The 22,089-nt window shown below is 45.8% G+C and overlaps 1 protein-coding gene across 2 annotated transcripts; it reads right to left on the bottom strand.

The window, feature by feature from the left end:
- Nucleotides 1-118: 118 nt before the first annotated feature.
- stk24b (serine/threonine kinase 24b) lies at nt 119-21,244 on the bottom strand (the record flags this gene model as incomplete). Of its 2 annotated transcripts, XM_079460195.1 has the most annotated exons (11): nt 20,633-21,244; nt 16,888-17,118; nt 6,925-6,981; nt 6,316-6,424; nt 5,112-5,269; nt 4,795-4,980; nt 3,992-4,137; nt 3,718-3,835; nt 3,574-3,636; nt 2,515-2,651; nt 119-1,118 (listed from the first exon to the last, which is right to left on the bottom strand). In XM_079460195.1, the coding sequence occupies exons 1-11, from the start codon at nt 20,672-20,674 to the stop codon at nt 1,079-1,081; spliced, it is 1,287 nt and encodes a 428-aa protein (XP_079316321.1). In that variant the 5' UTR covers nt 20,675-21,244. The 2 variants fall into 2 exon arrangements, with proteins under 2 accessions (XP_079316321.1, XP_079316322.1); XM_079460196.1 differs by lacking the exon at nt 119-1,118 and having other exon boundaries at nt 2,511-2,651.
- Between the last annotated feature and the right edge of the window lie 845 nt (nt 21,245-22,089).

The raw sequence follows: 22,089 nt of genomic DNA, 5'->3' as shown, positions 1-22,089 counted from the left end.
TAACCACTTAAACATTTGCATTGTGTTTTTGGGAAAGATGTATTTTTAGATTTCTTACACGATGTTGACTTGTAAATGGCTTTTAAATGACCACTGCTTCAATAAGAATACTTGAAATGAAACATTGGGGTTTTGATAAAGTGCTTCAATGAAGTATACATCTACCATAAATTCTGAATTTTAATACGATTGAGTTTTTGGAGTGAATCAAAAAGAAAGCCGAGACTGTTGGTAGGATTTTAATTCTTATTTATGAGTAAAACCCTTTAATTTCTTATTAAAATTAACAGAGCACCCCCAAAAATGTACATTTGATAAAAAGGCAAGGCATTTCAGTAATGGCCATTTCAGAGGCTTGATTTTTAAATATTTACCTTTCTTTTGTTTCTAACAATATCTACAGAAGCTCTTGGCCATCTGTACACAGTGATTCATTTGCAAAAATCCATCATCTCTTTTAAAGGTCTGTAAAACTGAGACTATATACACAGATCTGTACACAAATCCAAACAGCGCCCTCTGTCTTCCTGGATGACTACTCTGCTCGCGGCAGATTACCTGAGATTTCAGCACGAGAACTGCAATCTCCTTCACGCCAGGGCTTGAAAACACACGCACTGACAGACATACATCATCACACATGCATTTTGTCATGCACACTATCTTGTTTTCTTGTGAGATGAGACAGACGACCCATCTCACTGCCCTGTGATGGCATATGCCTAATGCATTCTTCCAAAAGCTTGGGTGCCATAATGCAAAACTATCAGTCTCCGACTCATTCTGTGCTTAGCCAAATGAGTAACATCTACGTTTCGACCTATGCTGTCTTCATTAGAAACACACTATGACACATACACACACACGGTTACTCACTCACTCCAGAGAGTGTTCCAGGAGATTAAAAAGAAAAGTGAAACTAGGGGAAGCTTGAGGAGTTTGATAAGTTCTCTTGATAAGCTATTGAAGGACAGTTGGTCCTCCAGGGTAGACGTCACAGAGTCTGCTGGTGTAAGGATTCGCTGAGCTGATGCCGGGGGGGCGGGACCAAAGAGAGACGGACAGGCTAATGGAATAATCACTGGTGCGAGGAGGAAGATGTTCTTGCCCTAGAGAACCTGTATGTGGGAAAGATAAAGCTGATAAATCCATGCGTGAAGAAAGCTCGAGCAGCTGAACAGAATCAGATTTATTTGTCATCTTAAATTCTGACACATCAAAGCCGAGATATCTTTATATTTGAATGTTTTAATACCCTTGTATTAAAACCTTTCTGCAACCCCCATTTGCATGAAAAACAGCTCGAAGTCTTTTCTTTTATGTCTGACGAACTTTAAGAATATATGGGAAGTCATCCGAGTCCATTACGTTCATAGAGAATCTATTAAGATCCTTCAAATGTTGGTGCTTACTTATCTTCAGTTCTTCCCACTCATTTCATAGTGTTCATTTCAACTGGGATGGCTATGGATCTTGATTTTGCGTTCAGTGACACATTTTTTGTGGATTTTGATGTTTTATTTTAACCAGTGTGCTGATGGAAGATCTTACCGTGAACCATTATAATATTTCTAGCGGAGCAAGTCAGGTTTACATTTTTAATTTCTTGGTATTTTATTCAAAGCATGATGCCATGTATCTGAACAAGATGTCCAGGACCTTTGGTATAAAAGTAGATTCACAAAAATAAAGATCTGGCAACATATACTTAACTGTGGACATGGAACATTTTTTTGTCCCTGTTTGCCTTGCTGCCAAAAAAAACACTTTTTCATTTCGTATGGCCATAGATCCCAGTCCTGCTTGAAGTTGCAGTATGGCAGATTAATATGGTGGGGTTTGTTTTTCCATATGCGCACAAGATTTGTTTCTTGAACAGTGAACCTGATTTTGAACTGATTACTGCAATTTTCCATCTGTGCTCTTTGAAGAGTCTTCGGCCATCAAATGATTCTCAATATATGAGACAATATAGACACACATCCTGTTTCAAGCAGATTTTCAACATCTCCAGTCCATTCAAACGTCTTGATCATTGCCCTGATGTTGGAAATTCTATTTTTTATAGTTGTACGATTTCCTTAAAGACATTTCATATTTTGTGTAGCTCAACAGAACTATATTGCACATCAGAACTATATACTTTGGTTTTAACCATTGTGATCAATTATTAAGGGGGTTTGGGCTTCGTGTTACTAATATTTATTCTCCTGTGCAACAAGAAGTCATGACTGGACAGCATCATGTTTCTAGTCAACCTGGTGTGCTAAGAAAATCTAAATATCAATGGGAATATACTTGGGAGATATTCTATGTATTGGGAGGGTGCCAGTAAGTGTGACTAGGATGTATTAGAGAAAAACATTTTTGTTCATAATGTTATATTCCCCCACTTCAAATTGTTTTATTTTAATGAAATGTTGGAACATAAATGATAATACGAATATAAGATCTAAAGAAAAAACAATGCAGATTTATTTTACATCCACTACCGAGGATCTGTGCAATCCTTACCGTTGTAGCCTCTGAATAAGCTGGGTGACCATGACGTCTGCGATTCCCGGATACGCCTCCTCTGCGAGGTAAATAGACTCCTTGAGCTCCTCCAGAACTTCAGGCTTTACCGGCATCTCTCCAGCTCCTCCCTTCAACTATCCCAACACACATTTGACAGTTAACGCTTTATCCAAATAATTTCCCAATTACAACTGCTAGAGAGACCTGGGAATAAGTATTGATAACTGCGGACAGTATGACCCCTTGATGGATTGGAACCTACAACCTTTTATTTACCAGTCTATATATAGTTGTAAAAAACAACCTTTTATAAAGCCAAGTATACAGTGTGTACGGTATACTATTTGCAAACTGCAACTTTATGCAAACTATATACATACAGTACATATAGATGTATGCTACACATCTGCTTTAAACTCAATGCATCCACACAACTTTTCTAATGCATCTCTCATACTGAGTGACAAGACTGACAGTCCAGCCTACAGTCCACTGCGTTCTCACAAACAGCGTGACAGGAAATGGAAGGATTTGTCCTTCAATGAAGAAGAGGGTGGAACAAATTAGTGTGCAGTCACTTGTCCCTGGGCTTTTTTTTCCCAGCATCCCTCTATTTTCCGCCACAAATACCTCATTGCTTCACGCTGATTAGTAAGAGGCCCGAAGGAGTGACGCCGCCTTCAGAAGATGCTTTTAAGATGTAATAAAATCAAGGGCCACTTTCAATCCTTCAACAATATCTCACGCAAGTACAAATACGAAGGGGCTCTTCAACATAAATGGATGGCTACCCTGACAGAAAGATCCCGTTCAAACTGGGTGTGATCTGATCACAAGTGGTTTTAAATTCAGGTAGATTCCGCGGTATGGTCGAAAATGTTCAATTCAACTTTAATAAAAATGCTTCGGATTCCGAGCACAGGAGGTCAAAAGCTTTGATGCATGTTACTGTCAGGTGTCAACAGTGATGCGTTCGGATGAGCAGTTGTGATTGGATAACCAAATCCATAATATTAACCGGCCAATTTGTGATGTTGACAAATTTGATGTTCCTACCTCGGTAAAGACTGGAGTGATGACAGTGGAAAGACTCTGGGACAGGGGTCTCTTGCTCGGCTCCTGTATAAACAGCGATAATCACACACTGCGATAAACAAACATTTGTACTCAATGATCAGGCGACTTTGAGTCTTCACCTACCTCATCTTCTGTTGGACTTGCTCCATTCTGCAGTTTTTTGGGGTCCTTTTCTCGAATGGTGAAGATCCAGTTGTCATTGCTGAAGTCATTGCCACCGGATGCCTGACCGTCTGGTTCTCTGGGTAACATACGAAATAAATGTGGTTGTCTGTTGCTACACAAATATACACAACACTGTAAACATTTTGCACCGCAAAACTACAAGTAACTCCGGGGTTAACCCAGGGTTAAGTGTAATATAAAACCCCTTTACGTAATCTTTTATGTAACGTACGAGTCTGAATCGTCTGAGCTGGACTCGGCTCTAGACTGTTCTGCCTTCCAGCGTTTGTATTTGTCGATGAGCTCCGTCAGATAGGATGTTTTCTTCGCGTACCGTACGATGAGCTTGTGTTTCAGCAACTCTTTGGCTGTCGGTCTCTGACAGGAAGAGATAAGAAGACAAAAGAGTGAAATAAGTCAAATGCAACAATCAGAGAATTAAGACTCGCTTTCTTTTTGCAATTTGATGCTGTTATGAGCATTGCACACTATTTTATGACAATGACATGAGCTTGTGAACACTGAAAGAGTAAGTATGAGTGTTTATGTATCTTATCAGTTCACTACTAGAATACTAGAATTTACTATAGTGAACGATATAATACAATACAGTGTTTTTAATCTGGATGTTCAAGTTAATCAGACTTTTATTTTGACGGGTTGTCGCAAATAGAGTGTGGTTGACAATAGTTTTTATGAGCCACCAAGACATTTCTCATGTTCCACAAAAGATAGTCAGATGAAGACATTTAATGCAACATGAAGGTGCATTAAATAACATGTATAGGTTACCTATCCTTTTTAACAACACAAAACCACAATGCATTCTGGGATTATACTCTCCAACTGAGATGCTGGCTCAAAATATGTCCCAAATATCTTTTGCAACAAGTAAGTGTGAAGCAGGTCTTTGATGTCTTCAAATGCTGCCCTAGGTAGGCAGCTCACTAGGTAGAACACAGCCATGGTCAACAGAAGAATTAGTGGACCACCAGACTAGAGGAACTCTGGGAAATTCTTTATGAGCATACTCACAAAACTGGGCTCCTTGTTTAAACAGGCCTCGATAAACTCTTTCAGAGGTTTGCAATAGTTGCCCTCCAGTGTGGGGGGGTTGTTCTTTGGAATGAGAAACAGCACCTTCATAGGATGCAGATCAGAATGGGGGGGCTCTCCTTTCGCCAGCTCGATTGCTGTGATGCCCAGCGACCAAATATCGGCCTGTTAGGAAAAGTAAAAAAGGACTTGTGGACAGATTTCCCTCAAAATGTACGATCTGAATATGAAGACACGGCCAACCTTCAAGTCATCTTTAAAACGTACTTTAGTACTTTTACTACACTGACGCCCACCTTTGAGTCATATGCAGACTGTTTAATGACCTCTGGTGCCATCCAGAAGGGTGTGCCCACAAATGTGTTTCGCTTGATCTGTGTGTCTGTGAGCTGGCCGGCCACTCCGAAATCTGCCAGCTTCACCTCCCCTTGCTCCGACAACAAAACGTTTGCAGCTTAAAAACAAACAAGGCATAGAAAGTACAAACAAAAAGTGAGATATGATATCCAAATACAGAAAGACTGCAATAAAACAGCATTAGAAACTCCTGTCACACGAAATGTTTCGAGACAAACCCGTAGCTCTGGAGGGTGTTGAGTCAAGTTGCAACTTATTTGAAACTGGTGTAGCGGTCTTGAAAAAGATTATACAGAAAACCAAAAGAATCTACTACTGGCACAAACCAAAAGAAATGCATGAATGCCCAAACAAGTTTTTCATTGGTGCTAAACTGCTATGTTTTTATCCACCTATTTTATGTGCACTTTGGGATATCGCATGAAAGGTGCTGGATGGAGGACATTTATCAATTCTAAAAATGTGCATAAAAACATCTGCGTCCAATTGAGTCGGATACAATTGTTCGCAGATAGGATTATGTGCATAGACTAGAACAGAAACATTCACGGAATAATATCTGCGATGTGCATATCTAACCAGTGAACCAATCTAGTTGTATAGCCTCATTCTTTAGCCATGCCTGAAGCCAATGTTTGCCATTGAAATGGTTCCAGACAAACCGCCCAAAAAACGGCATGAGCCTCTGAAAGCAAGATGACACAACGGTGTTAATTGCATTTCGAAAGTATATTTTGTATTATTTATTATTCATAAAAAGACCTCAATTTTCTAACGGAAATTTGCTGCCGGTTTATCTTACGGTGCTTTATTCGCAGATGTTTTGTACAATATTTCAAATTTGTTCAAACGTTATATTTGCCACTTAGGATGGAAACACAGCTAATGAAGCTGAAACTGGAAATTGCAGCCAGCTCTTGCTATCTACGTATACAAATTGCAAGTATTCCTGTAGCTCACTTGCAAGGTGCTAATAACCTCGAGATCATAAGTTAGATTTCCAGGAAACTACTGGACTGATACAAATCTATACTCTAAATACACTCGTCCATTCAAGATGTTTTGGATTGAGGCGACTGCCAGATGTGTAACTGCATAAAATGGGTTGTGAGGCACAAACTGGTTTTATTTCGGTGTTAATACCTTTAATGTCTCTGTGAATCTTCTTCTCAGAGTGAAGATACTCCAGACCTTTTAAAATCTCTCTCAAAATGGTGGCGATCTGCGTTTCGTCCAGAGCACCAGGCTCCAGCTGAAAAATAGAAACATTAGACATCATAGCCTTAAACCACGTCTGCACCTGATGCGATTACACAACAAAAGACAATAGAACTCATTATAATTTTAAAATTTGTCAACATTGGATGTGACGTGACACGACAAACCCATTAAGCACAAGCCTTTGTTGTGTCACGTCGTGCCAGCCGCGTCCAGTGTAGACACAGTGATAACCAATGCTTATAAAAATAAAAGTGCATTTATACATGCATGAATCCAATGAGTTGTTATATAAACATTATTTATGACCCAATTACCAAGTTTTTATTTGTGTAACATATACATGACCACTTTTGCCTTTACCAGTTCATTAGATCCAAGTTTCGTGGCACAATTGATGGATTTGGAGTCTTTCAATGTAGTCTGTTCCGCATGCCAACCATTAAACGCTTTTTAAAATAGTGCATTGTGTCACTCCATAACAACACTTTACACACAAAATCCATACGTAGAAGACAACATTGTGCATCATACCAGATCCAGTGCAGATCCACCACCTAAATACTCCATGATGATCCATAACTTTGAGTCCTAAAGCCAGAGAGAAATGGAGAGGATTTAGAAAAAAGACGGTGAAAATCCATTAACTTTTGAACAACCCACAACAACAACTTTTCCTAAAGAGCCTAACCATTAGCTAGCGAGAGGGTAGTGAGAAGGGTAAAAACCGGGTTACATACAGAAGCTCACATGATGATGAAAAGAGAAGAGTTAGAGACTGTGTGTGTGTGTAGACATTGAATATAAAGTATTCATATAAAGTAATTGAATATAAAGTAATAAGAACACAATTCATTTACTTCATTTAACGGTGAGTATTAATGCAGCTGGAAAGATCAGAATGTTCTTTCGCATTATTATTTGACAGGTGCACAAATTGTTCTCGCTAGAAATGTTTTAGATACATTAAATACGTTTTAGAACACGGACCTTGCACGAAATGATTCTGCCTTTATCATCAGGCTTCACCCGCACCAAAAGACTGCGTACGCATGGTCCCGTAGTGAACAATGTGATGGCGAGACGGCGTTGATAAAATATTTAGATTAAATTTGGATTGAAGACTTGAGTCGGATTTTACAAGAAGGTGTTTATGAAACAATTATCACTCAGTACAAGCGCAACTAACGCAACTAGATATAATCTTCATTATAAATTGGATCTAACTCGATACAGAGTGATATCAAATGTAAGTGAAGCATTAAAGCTGTCCTTAAGGCTTAAATCAACATTTCCCCATGTTTTACTCACCCTCAAGGCATCCTAAGTGAATGCGACTTTCTTCTTGAAGAATAATGCAGTCGGGGTTATAATACTACGTATCCTTTTACTTCTAAGCGGTAGAATTGGACTGAATGGTGGGGCTCCAAAGAGTGCATCCATCGATTAAAAGAAAGGCTTGACACGACTCTGTGGTCTTAACAAAGGTCTTCTGAAGCGAATCGATGCATTTGTTTAAGAGATATCACAATATATCCATATGAAGAATGCTATTAACGATAATGTCTAATGTCTTCTCTGCAGACGAACAAGAGGCTTGTTTTCCCGATACATTATGGTGACGAAAGCTCCCGCCCAGAGGAGGCAGTGTTTCTATTGGCTGAAAAATGCTGTGTTTCGTCCTCTGCGTCATTTGCCCGAAAAAACAAGCCTCCCGTTCGCCTGCAGCAGATGTTAGACATAAACGTTAATAGCGTTGACTCTTAAACAAATGCATCAATTCGCTTCAGAAGACCTTTGTTTAGACCACGGAGCCGTGTTGAGACGTTCTTTGATCGATTGATGCACTTTCTGGAGCTTCAAAAAAGAACACAAAGTAAGATATTTTGAAAAATGTACAAGGGCGGTACCCATTGACTTCCATTGGTTGTGTGTCCGTACGATAGTGAATGGGTACCGCCGTTGTTCGGATACCAACATTCTACTGAATATCTTCTTTTGTTTTCTGCAGAAGAAAGTCAGTCAGTCAGGTTTGACATGACAAGAAGGTGAATAAATGATGATAGAATTTTCATTTTTGGTGAACTATCCCTTTAAGATATTTATGCATCGACCAGTGTTATATCTAAAGACTAACATGTCATGAGATACATACACTGTCAGTGTTTGGTATCAACAACTATATTCACTGATGTCAAACCCCTTTCCATCCTCACTAATGTTGTCTACATTGTGTCGCTGTGTAAAAGCTTTTTATAATACAGTTCCCTTTCTGTCGGTCTCTCGACGTTGTGTCGACAGAATGGGGTTTGACTTGAGAACCTACCTTCTCTGACTGACTTGAACAGGCCAATGAAAATTGGCGAATGAAATTTGCATGCCGGACTCCGCCCCCGGACATCCGGGTATAAAAGGGAGCCGGCGTGCCGCATTCATTCACCTTTTGTTCTTCGGAGCCTTCGCATCCTGATGCTGACGACTCTGCAGATACTATCTACGTGTTGCTGGTCTTACGACGTGGTGCAGCGGACTGTCCCTTTTCCTGTGACTTCCCCTGGGCGTCTCGGCAACTTCCAAGGCATCTCTCTAAAGAGCGAGCCCTTTTCAGGGCTTAATATTTCTTCAGCGCGGCATGTCCCGCTGTGCTCATGGGTGCGGCGCACTCATCGAGGAAGGGGACGGACACGATGTCTGCCTCGTGTGTCTGGGACTCCAGCACGCTGAGGCAGCGTTTGTGGATACATCTTGCCCGCACTGCGCGCGGATGGCTAGTCAGACGTTGCGTCACTGCGCGCGGATGGCTGTCCAGACGTTGCGTCACTGCGCGCGGATGGTAATTCAGACGTTGCGTTCACGGGTAGCTGCGTTCTTCCGAGAATCAGCCGCCACCTCGAGTGCTTCCCGTTCTGCGGCAGCAGTGGCATCAGCCCTGCCGTCCGCTTCGGCGAGCAGCGAGGGTGATCGGGGAATTACCGTGAGCCTCAATCCGTCAGCCATCGGCTCGCGGACCGTTCACGCCCCGCCTCGCTCGTCTGACCGTCTCGGAAAAGGCGGTACGCCGCCTTGTTCCTCCGTCACGTACTCGGACACGGGGCGTGACGACGATGAGATGTCGCTCGCAGCATCGGAGGGCGTCCTCTTGGCATCCGACCCTGACGATTCCTTAGAGCTTCCCCCTCCGGGGGGTCGAGCTCAGGATGAAGCGGACGTTGAGATGTCAACCATGCTTTCCCGGGCCGCGAGTGTTGGGCTGCAGTGCACCGCACTGCCAGGTAAGTCCGCCCAACGCACGTGGTATCTGGGGACCGGCCGTGACTAAGCCACGGTCGGCACCGGTACCATTCTTCCCGGAAGTGCATGAGAAGCTCAGTCGGACCTGGAACGCCCCTTCTCGGCGCGTGCACGTCAGACTAGCTCGGTCGCCCTGACTTCCCTCGATGACGGGGCAGCTGAGGGCTACGTCGACATCCCTCAGGTGGAACGTGCAGTCGCGGTGCACCTGTGCCAGCAGACAGCTGCCACCTGGAGAGATCGACCAAGGCTCCCTTCCAAGGCTTGTAAGTTTTCGGCATCGCTGGTGTCGAGGGCTTACAACGCTGCGGGTCAAGCTGCCTTGGCTCTTCGCGCCATGGCCATCCTGCAGGAGGCCAGGGCGTTGGAGGAGTTGCACGAGGGAAAGTCCGACCCTGGGCTACTGCCGCACTGCCACTGACCTCGCTCTTCGGGCGACAAAGGTGGCGGCGCGAGCCCTGGGGTCGTACGATGTCCACACTGGTGGTCCAGGAGAGACACCTTTGGCTGAACCTTGCACAGATGCGGGACGCTGAGAAGGTTCGCTTTCTCGGCGCTCCCATCGCGCAGGGTGGGCTGTTTGGTGATACGGTCGAGGGCAGCAGTTCTCGACTGTACAGAAGCAGACGGAGGCGATTCTGCCCCGCCGCGACCCGGCCGCCTATCGTCCGTCGAGGTCCCGCGCGGCGTCTGCTTCCCAGCAGCCCCGCCCCTCTCCGACTCAGACTCCGGCCCCAGCGCCCCCTGCACAGGCGGCCTCCCGGAGAAGGACGTCGAAGAGGAGAGCACCATCCCGTCACCAACCTCCGCGGAAGCAGAAGCGTTCCTGACGGGGTGAACCCAGGGAGATCGAGTTCACCGGGCCCGACCCTGGCAACTACATCGCTAGAGGGTCGGACTGGGACGGTGCCTGCCCCGTCCCAGCAACACCAGCCGGGTCCTTTTCAGGGCCTGGCGCCCACTTCTCACAGAAAGAGCTTTCTCTCTCCCTGGGTCTTCTTCACAGCCGCTCTCACCCTCCGCAGGACGGTGTTCGGCAACCCCACGTTGTGTTTCGGCGAGACACATGGTTGGGTATACTCTCAGTGGCCACCAGCACCCTCAGTCAGACGGTGCGGTATGCCGCGATATCGCCCGACAGGCACCTCGGCAGAGCCGCTCTCCTCCCCGGGGTCCCCCCCGCGTCGAGGGAGCCGTACTGCCAGCCATCGAACCACCCCCCACGGGGGCAGTGAATCAGATCGAACCTCTGGTCCCCCTGTCTCGGTACCTGGGAGCCTGGTTGGCTCTTCCCAGACCGGCACGGTGGCTAGAGCGAACGATCCGTCTCGGCTATGCGCACCCGAGTTTCGGGGCGTCCTCTTCACATCAGTGGGAGTAGATGCTCCTGTGCTTCGGGCCGAGGTCGCTACCCTTCTGGCGAAGGGGGCGGTCGAGCTCGTCCCTCTGGCTGAGATGTACTCCGGGTTTTACAGCCCGTATTTCATTGTCCCCAAGAAAAGTGGCGGGCTGCGCCCCATCTTGGACCTGCGTACCCTGAACAAGCACCTACACAAGCTGCCGTTCAGGATGCTAACGCAGAAGCGCATTCTGACGTCCGTCAGGCGTCAGGATTGGTTCATGGCGATCGACCTGAAGGACGCGTACTTCCATGTGTCCGTCCTCCCTCGTCACCGGCCGTTCCTACGGTTCGCTTTCGAGGGACAGGCATATCAGTACCGCGTCCTCCCATTTGGTCTGTCCCTGTCTCCTCGAGTCTTTACGAAGGTCGTGGAGGCCGCCCTCACTCCCCTCAGGGAGCAGGGGGTGCGCATACTCAACTATCTCGACGACTGGCTCATCTTGGCGCACTCGCGAGATCTGTTGTGTACACACAGGGACCTGGTGCTCCGGCACCTAGACCATTTGGGGTTACAGGTCAACCGAGAGAAGAGCAAGCTCTCCCCTGTGCAGAGCATCCTTTTCCTCGGTATGGAACTCGACTCTGTCTCCATGACTGCACGTCTTTCTTCCGAGCGTGCCCAGTCAGTGCTGACCTGCCTGAGGAACTTCAGGCAGCAGCCAGCTGTCCCGCTGAAACTTTTTCAGAGGCTCCTGGGACACATGGCGTCCTCGGCGGGGGTGGTCCCCCTCGGGTTGATGCACATGAGACCGCTACAGCACTGGCTACAGAGCAGAGTTCCTTGGAGTGCGTGGCACACCGGCAACAGGCGCGTCGCGATCACGCCCTTCTGCCGGCGCACCCTAACCCCATGGTCTTCAATGACCTTTCTGCGGACAGGGGTCCCTCTTGGGCAGGTTCGGGGCGCGTCGTGGTGACGACAGACGCCTCCCTGCAGGGTTGGGGTGCTGTGTGCAACGGGCACGCAGTGTCGGGTCTCTGGACGGGCCCCCGCCTGCGCTGGCATATCAATCGCCTAGAGTTGTTGGCGGTGCTGCTTGCACTGAGGAGGTTCCTTCCCCTCGTGCAGGACAAGCACGTGCTGGTCCGGTCGGACAGCATGACTGCCGTGGCATATATCAACCGACAGGGTGGTATTCGTTCACGGCAGCTATCGCAACTCGCCCGACGCCTCCTCCTGTGGAGCCAGCAGGTGACCAAGTCTCTGTTAGCCACGCACATCCCGGGCGACCTGAACCAGACAGCCGATGCGCTCTCTCGTCAGTCGACGCCCCGCGGAGAGTGGCGGCTCCACCCCCGCGCCAGCTCATTTGGGTGCAGTTCGGGCAGGCACAGGTGGACCTGTTCGCCTCCCTGGACACCACCCATTGCCCGCTTTGGTACTCCCTGACCGAGGGCCCCCTCGGCACGGATGCCCTGGCGCACAGCTGGCCGCGGGACAAGCGGAAGTACGCCTTCCCCCCAGTGAGCCTCATTGCACACGTCTTGTGCAAAGTCAGGGAAGAGGAGCATCAAGTGCTACTAGTTGCGCCTTACTGGCCCAACCGGACTTGGTTCTCGGAGCTAATGCTCCTGACGACAACTCCCCCCTGGCCGATTCCCCTGACGAAGGACTTCCTTTCTCAGGGGAAGGGCACGTTGTGGCATCCGAGTCCAGACCTCTGGAACCTCCATGTCTGGCCCCTGGACGGGACGAGGAGATCCTGAGTGGTCTACCCCCAGCGGTGGTAGAGACCATTGTTCAGGCTAGGGCCCCAGCCACGAGGCGGTTATACGCTTTTAAGTGGCGCCTCTTCTCGTCCTGGTGTTCTTCTCGTGGAGAAGACCCACGGATATGCTCGATCGGGAGCGTGCTGTCCTTCCTGCAGTCGAGACTCGAGAGCAATCTCTCCCCTTCCACGCTGACGGTGTATGTAGCCGCAATTGCCGCTCATCACAGGCCAGTTAGTGGGAAGTCTCTGGGACAGCACGACCTGGTCATTAGGTTCCTGAGGGGCGCGAGAAGGCTGAATCCGGCCCGTCCGCGCTCCGTTCCCTCTTGGGACCTCAATGTGGTCCTGGCGGGCCTCCAGAGGCCCCCCTTCGAGCCCCTCAGAGATGCCGCTCTTTCTCATCTCTCGATGAAGACGGCTCTCCTAGCGGCGCTCGCCAAGAGGGTAGGGGACCTACATGCATTTTTCGTGGCCACGGATTGCCTAGAGTTCGGGCCTGGTCAATCTCACGTTATCCTGAGACCCCGGCCTGGCTACGTGCCCGAAGTTCCCACCACTCCCTTTCGGGACCAGGTGGTGAACCTGCGGGCGCTCCCTTCTCGGGAGGAAGACCCAACCCCTTCCGTGTTGTGTCCAGTGCGCGCGCTGCGCCTCTGCCTGGACTGCACGCAGAGCGTCTGGAGCTCTGAGCAGCTTGTTTGTCTGTTTTGGGAGGTCAGCACAAGGGGAGGGCTGTCTCCAAACAGAGGTTGGCGCACTGGATCGTGGACGCCATCAATGGCTTACCGATCACAGGATCTCCCGTGCCCGCTTGCAGTGAGGGCACACTCCACCAGGGGTGTGGCCTCCTCGTGGGCACTGGCTCAGAGCGCCCCTCTGGCAGACGTATGTAGAGCTGCGGGTTGGGCTATGCCCGGCACCTTCGCGAGGTTCTACAGCCTCCGCGTGGAACCGGTATCAGCCAGAGTCTTACGAAGCACCGCCAGGTAAGTCCGGCAGCCGGTGGGCGTACGCCTGCGATAGCACTCCTCCATAGGTGAGACGTGGTGCTATCCAGCCTCCCCTCTTCCCCCCACGTGGGCGAAGAGTAGGCATTCCATCCATCACTAAGCACTCCTCGGCGTCGGGCTCGGCGGAGCAGCCCTGCCTCCCTTGGCCTGTTTCTGAGCTCTAGCAGTGACTCAAACAAGGCCTAGTGCTCCACACGTAGTAACCCCCCCACAGGGCGGTTCCGTCTGATGTCTTCTCATGAATGGCTCTCAATCGATGGCCCATGACCTCTCCCAGGTGTACTTCACCTGCTCGCGACACCATCTCGTGTCTGCATGTCTCCCACGTGCTCTCCCCTATCCGGTGAGACCGTGTGTGAATCTCCACTAAAGCTCCTCCCTGCGGTAGGAAGTGGTCTCCGTAGCGCGTTCCCTCAGGGGGGAATGACGCTTCCCAGTGGCCTTACGGTGCCGGGCGGCTTCTCGCTGTTAAGAGAACTAGGCCGCCGTCCGTGACGGCCGGTGGAAGGGGCTCCCATCTTTTTTTTGAAAGCTCTGGACTCCTTCCCTTCCGCTGGAAGGTTGCAATTCATGCTTAGCGCTCACGTCTGACACGCCCAGGCCAGTCAGCGTCGCTTCGCGAGGAATTGTGACGCGGCACAGCGCTGTGGCGTTTTCCGAGGAACCCCATTCTGTCGACACAACGTCGAGAGACCGACAGAAAGGGAACGTCTCGGTTACGTATGTAACCTCCGTTCCCTGATGGAGGGAACGAGACGTTGTGTCCTTCATGCCACAACACTGGCCGCCCGCTGCAGCAGTCGGGGCAAGATCCTCAGGCTCCTCAGCACAAAAGGTGAATGAATGCGGCACGCCGGCTCCCTTTTATACCCGGATGTCCGGGGGCGGAGTCCGGCATGCAAATTTCATTCGCCAATTTTCATTGGCCTGTTCAAGTCAGTCAGAGAAGGTAGGTTCTCAAGTCAAACCCCATTCTGTCGACACAACGTCTCGTTCCCTCCATCAGGGAACGGAGGTTACATACGTAACCGAGACGTTATATAAAATGAAGCAAGCTGTGTACAGCGCATAGTAGCGACTTCACTTACTGTTTTGCTTTAGAGATGATCAAAGTAATAACTGATGCTACAGACTAAGTCTCTCTTCCCAAAATACATGTTCTAAATTCCCAGAGGCCAAAATTATAGCTGTTGTCTCGGTGTCTGTCTCTCCGACCAGCAGCTTTAAATGCACAACACAAAGAAGTGTGACTTCAAAGCACATAATCATGGTTGCATTTAACTCCGTCACATTTATCTTTAGGTATGTGCAATCCCCTGGGATCGAACGCACAATCTTGCGTTGTTAACGCAATGCTCTTTTCACTCAGCTACAGGAAAGCTTATGTCAAGTAAAGAAGTTTTTGATTGAACGAACAGCGACATTTCTGTCTCCATTTGTGACACTGGTGAAAGTTTTTTTGTCGAGAATCGCAAACTCTAAACGGACATCAAAGATTCAAAACATTTGGTGCACGCTGTGATCGAGGAAAGCAAGAGAGAGACAGACTGGAACGGGTTCAACGCTGATTTAAAGAACGCCCACGTGTGATGTGTTTTAACACTTTGGCACAGTTGGAAATGTATCCCACATGCTGTCTGATGCTGAGCCAAACAGCAGAGCGGGTTGATATAATATTGATGTGTGTGAATTCTGCTTTATCCAGAAAGATAAAACATGTGGCATCTTTAATCTTACTTCATAAGTTAGTAGGTTTGCTTACAATTTTCGCAAAGCTTAAATGCTGTCGAAACAAACTGCTATGCATGAAAACAACTCCTGCTGTCAAAATTCTGGCTCCGCCAAATATGAATAGTTCACCCAAATATAAAGAAATTCTCATTTTATCACCTTCATTGGCGACCCAGAGGTATGACACAAACAATGTTCTATTAAAAAGCCATTGTGTTATCATCTTTTACAGGTCTCATAATGGTCCAAAAAGCACATAGGTTCATCATTAAAGTGATCCAATTGACCCCAGTTGGTAAATTTACTGTAGTGAAATAACTTAAAATGTATTACTATTGCGCCTTCCACAAAAAGAAGCTTTACAGTAATATATTTTAATGCAGATATTAGTGACAGCGGTATGAAAAATACAGAAAATTCTAAAATATATAAAACGCATGGTATATACTGCATAGCACATTCTTCAATAAACATACTAAAGTAAGATTATAATTTGTCTCAAAACAGAAAGATGTCATTTCACCTCAAAACACAATCATTGACCCACAGGAGTGTTAAGGGTTCAATGTAATGAAGGATGGATGTGTGTTTGGAACTTCATAATTCTGAGAACCATAGAAGTCAACATGAGAATATTTTAATACAAAATACATTTTGTGTTTAGCTGAAGAAATAGAATGGCATGAGGGTGAATAAGTTATGATGCTACAGATGTGCAAAACGACTTGTTTGCTAAATCAACAAATTGGTGGGTTGCCAGAGCAACTTATCGGTCCTGAAGTGATATTCCACCCAGAAATACAAATTCTTTCATCACAAAACCCCCCTCATGTCAACCCAAACCTGTATGATTTTCTTTCTTCATCAGAACACAAAACAAGATGTTTTAAGGAACATTTCTATTTTTGGGTGAACTATCCCTTTAAGGAAGCCCTGCATCATTAGGCTGGCTTCTACATTGCCTGACCGTAAAGCACATTTTTGCATTCAAAAACAGCTAGACGTAGTGCGACAGAACGAAACGGATTGCAGTGGGGTCTCATAACGCTTCAAAAACTGGACTATTTTTGACTCGTGGAACATTTTTAAAAAAGCAACGCAGACGCTGTGGCTCTAAAAAAGCGATGCTACACGTGACAACAGTCAAAGCATCTGTCAGAATCTGTTGTGGCAAAGCAGCAGTCTTTCAAAGGAGACGAATTTAAAGATGCAACCAAAATGGTACCATGGAAACAGCGTGTTGTCAGAACGCGAATACATAACAAAAAATATCTGCCCCGTGCAGCTCTGTGACATCCCTGAGGTCACGCTGTGAGCTTGTCATACGTGCGGGGTCACAAAGGTCACTCACCTTAAGATAGGAGCCATAGTATTTTGTGACAAACGGACTGTCACACTGGCTCAATACTGTGATTTCCTGCTGAATGTCCTCAATCTCGTCTTCAGCCTCTTCTAGATCTATAATCTTGATGGCCACCACTTTCTGCGTGCGATTGTCGATGCCCTTGAACACCTCTCCGAACGAGCCCTTGCCGATTCTCTCCAGCTTGGTGAACAGCTCCTCAGGGTCCGCTTTTGAATTCTGGAATAAAGATAAAAATCTGTCAAAATAACTCGATTTTATTAATTCCATTATTTGTAGATAGATACATTTGCAGATAATAATTCAACTAACTGACAGTTCCTTGACTTAATTCTCTGTATGCATGCCTGAGATCTGAAGCACATCTGCCTGGGACCAAAATTTCCTGAGGACACAGTCATGTCTCGGACCCCTGAGACTTTCTTAAGGAAAACACAGAGATGCGTTGTCATTATTAACATGAGGCAGCAACCTCCAGAGCCCAGGGCGGTTAAACTGAGCAGCACTTGAGCAAACAAGACCAAAACTAGCAGAGGAAAGATGTAAACCTCAAACCACGTGCAAGCTTATCTCTTTAACCCATTCCAACATTTCATCGAGATCCTTCTGGTAAAGAAAAACACTTCTACATCGTCAATGTGACCTGAATTTAATACAATCCCAAACTGCTGTCGTGCACGTCCTTTAAGCTTCCAAAAATGTAGATTTAAAGACTTTAAAATCCTTTAAATCTCTTTCGCTAGCGTAAAATCTAAACATATCTGATGCAGAGTTATTCTGCAACCAGACCCAGCCGAGGTACAGCTTGTTCCATGCCGTATCAGAGGTTATTGGGAGGTTACACAGATGCTGAAATTCAAGGCCACGTAAAACGTGTGAAATCCAGTTGAAAGATGACAACAGAGCAGAATTGGTGTGGTGGAGACGAAAGATGCAGATTTCTGCGTCTGCAGAACGTTGTTGTAACACAAAATGCATCTAGGTTGCCTGAATTATAGCCCAGTCAAGATTGCTCATTGTAAAGATAGTTGTAGCGGTAACTATAGCAGTGTTCACACCAATAAATACATGTTAATTCTAAGCTTGTGTGCTGCAGTTTCACTTTCTAAATTCACAAGGCCTTTTCGTTTGAAAGGGTTTTGATCGGCTTTCAAAGTTTTGTCATTCATCAGCCGGAAAACTAAATTTAAACAATATCACTCTTCTGGATCACTATAGGTGTGGTTGGATTTACGCAGATGTACAAATTCCATGAGAAAACATAACAAGCTCTTTTTCATATTTTGTAACTGGTAAGATATTTGTAAATGACTAAAGATGACTAATAATAATTATGTAAATAAAAATATACACGAGATACATGGTCTCAGAAAGACAGCGGCAACACTTAAAATAACATTTGTATAATCGATCTTTATAGTTATTGTTCTTGGTGTGAATGGGTCTATATATAGGAATCGTGTTAAAATTGAAAAGCGAGAGAGCGACACGCGCACTTTATTAATGCAGCAAACGTGTCGGCAGTGTGTGGAGCATTTTTAAGGGTCAGAGAAAGACACAGCACGGAACTCGGTACATTTCTGAATAAAAGCATCTTTACCGGTCGGTAACTTGTGTACTTCACACTGGAACAACAGCTTTAGTGGGCGGAGTTCGGAGGAGAGACGTGAACTGAAATGGTTGCCAGTCAGAATAGCTTGCATTGAGTCTTTTTTCTTGAAATCATTTTGCACCGTAGCCTATAATAATCCACCAGTTTTAGTTTATTCATATTTCTAAAAGGCCAAATATATGCCATTCAAGAATCCATTTTTCCGACTTGTTTTGATCAATTTTATTTGAAGTTATATTGTATTAAACTGAAAAGCAAGACACAATATAAAAAGCACATTTTGACCATTCAGTTTATGCAATGGTGAAATATTTGGCTAAATAAATGGAAAACATATGAAAAGCCTTTGTTTGGTATTCGGACAAGTGTGTCATTTGTATTCGGCTTCGGCCAAGAATTTTCATTTTGGCACAATCCATATTTTATGTTCTGCAGAAGAAAGTCATACAGGTCTGGAACGATATAAAGGAGAGTAAAGAAATTTCATTTCGGTTGAACTATACCTTGAATCTTTACTATGCTTTGAAAGGCTAAGCTAGAAGTCACTAATACCTCCAAGAAAAGTTTAAGAATTTTAATTCATTGAGAACCACAAAGGATATCTTTCGATATCATTACTTTGCATAAGAATCATGTTTGTTTCCAGCACATGACTCAGATCAACTAAAAATGACGACGAGAAAACCTATTATGAAACAGGACAGAAAGACCAGCGAAGAGCAGTCAGTGATAAATTGAGTGTGCTGACGAATCATCTTCGAGCCTGATTGGCAAACTCATCTAATGAAGCGAAACAAAACCGCTGATGCTCTTGCTCACACACAACACAAACGCACAGATCATACACCCCCCTTTAATGCATCACTCAGAGATTTATTAGCTGTCCTCTACTCGTCCCATCAAGCAGATGATGAAAGCTTTGCTCCCTGATTCAGCCCTAATGCCGATTGCTCGCCTTCACTCCCATCTGATCTGTGTAATCCAGATCCCAACGCACGCTGACAGGTGTAACGGCCAACAAATTATTTTAGAAGGACCCATCATCCCTTAGCTTTCATCGGAGTTCGGCTTCAGGTAGGTGGAAACACCTCATAGGTTGCCATATGAGGAGCGTTACAACTCACGGAAACATGTCCATTTACTCTTAACAGGGGACCAAAATAATTTGACTTGCACTTAGGGAATGACCTGACATGATGATGGGGGGATGGGGAAGAGAGATGGAGAGCACTTCCTCTGTGAACCATGAGGAAATACTATGTTAGCATGAAACCCATTGACCCAGTGGCTCTCCCCGCAGAGGTCCATGAACTCTTAAATAATTCACGTTTCTTTTTTTTCTTATTTGAGTTGCTTCACAGACAGCCAATCCCATCTTTATTTCCAAGAGTCTACGCTTCCAGTATCTTCAAATTCGTACTCTTCAGATGGCAGATTGCACTCCTGTCCTGAGGCCAGTCCCATCATATGTACGAGTGTGCATACAAACCCATCCAAAAGACCCAGTTATAGCGGCTTCCCTCTGGAGACCCCATCTCTCCGTCATCTCTTATCGCCCACCTTCCCCGTTTCTCGTCTCCGTCATTTTAGTTTTCCTTTCTTTGACGCAGACGGACCTTTTTGTCCCGAAGAACAAAAAGCTTCTTAAAAGGAATTTCATTGTAACAATATCATCCGTCTTCATACATGATCTTCATTGACTTCCTTTACAAAAGGATGCCCCAGAAAAACTGCCGTTCTGTTATTGCTCTCTGGAGGGCCGTTTAATATTTAATGGAGATGCTTCTTGGTTCGTGTCCTCTAAACTCTGTAGATGATGAAAGACTGAAAACCATTCGTTTGCTGGAAATATGCATCTGATCGTTTCAGACACATTAAAACCAAACCCATTCAGAGCACATCTGGTCAATTATTACTACATTAATCCATTCGCCATCACGCATGCTCAGAGCCACACAAAACCATCTCGCCTGAAATGTAACATTCACAATTTAGGGAAATGCATTTCTGAAACTTCTACCAAACAGTGGAAACTCTAAAGAGTGGCACAGGGCAACACATTTACACCAGTATGCGTAAAACCCCACACGATACTGTAAATGGTGTTGTGTGTATCTTTACCTGCATTCCAGGCAGACTGCCCTGCACTGGAGAATGAGCCATGGCGTCACTTGAATCACTTAAACTGGCAAGTCAGCAAACCCTCCTAATGCACCTCTGGATCCTGTTCGCTTCAGTTTTAACGCGGTCTCTGATGCTTTACAGCCGGAGAGTGTGTGGTAAAGAGCATCCGCGAAAGATGACTGGCGTGAAAATCTCTCCTCCACTTCCGCAGCTCTAACGCGAACTGCTGCGCTTCCTCGCGGAAATCAGCGCAAACACCGAGCAAACAGCCTCGTTTAGACAGATCCGAGAATTTCGATGTAACGCGCTATATGTGGTCGAAACCCTCTTTTCAAGACAGGTTTTGAAGGCTCGCGCAGGCCAGAACGCTTATCAAGAGTTGATGGTCCTCTTTGCGCATACGGATTTCCAAAACATGGCGCAAAGACATACGCGCGCTTGCGAACCCGGTTTCGGCTCCTAAAACAAATACACGGCGCGGGAATTACACCGCGGCTCGATCGATGGGATACGTGGAGAAAATCCAGACTTGTTCGAACTGAAGAAATGATGTTGACATCCTCACTTCACTTCCCAGCTGGCCGCCATCTTGTCCGTGCTGTCATCGGTACATCAGGGCGGGCCCGCGCGCGTTATGCCACGCCCCCTGGAGGTCAATCACACGATTTATTTTTCCTCTGAAAGTTTTTTAACAGACAAAAGTAAAACTGGATCATTCCCCAGTTTCTCTGCCTGAGATGACAATGCGAGGTTGGTTACCATTTCGACATATATTTGACATTTTTTGTCAAATGCATTTTGTCAAATTAGTCTTTACGTTAAATACAAATGTGTACGCGTGCGAATATATGTGTGCGTTGTGTATTGTTTAGTCTTTTACGTTGTTTTATTTATTGTGTCGTGTATTTGTTTTGTGTTATCTTTGTTTATTATGTATGGTGAGGCCATGACATTTGTAATGGAATAGCCTAACAGAATAGCAATACCAGTTTAAAACAATAACTAATTAAATTAAATATAATAAAGAAATATTGAAGACGGCATTGAAGATGGTAAATAGCTGGGGGACTATTTTAATTCTGTATAGGTACATTTCACTAGCGACACCTTTTGGCCACAAACGAACAATCACGCTGAAGTGTAACGTTCCTAATAACCGCTAGATGGCGAACGTGTCTTAATTTTAAACGCACTGGTATAGTACAGTGATTATATCAGATTTACTGGAAAGTACAGACATGAACCTTTGAAGCCACAATGCCATTTTAAAGAGTCATATGGTAGCATTTCTCATCGTGAACACGTACCTGTGATATTTTGATTATTTGTTTGACTCTTGATTAACGTTGAAAGCATGATAATGTTCCATACATATCAGAATACGATCTGCTTTGCATAAAAGCCCAACTGTATGCCAACACTCTGTCCAAGTTTATAAGCTTGTCACTTCAACT

The sequence above is a fragment of the Barbatula barbatula genome (genome assembly GCF_947034865.1).
Source record: "Barbatula barbatula genome assembly, chromosome: 7".
Lineage (NCBI taxonomy): Eukaryota > Metazoa > Chordata > Actinopteri > Cypriniformes > Nemacheilidae > Barbatula > Barbatula barbatula.
This window is presented reverse-complemented; position numbering and strand designations above follow the sequence as displayed.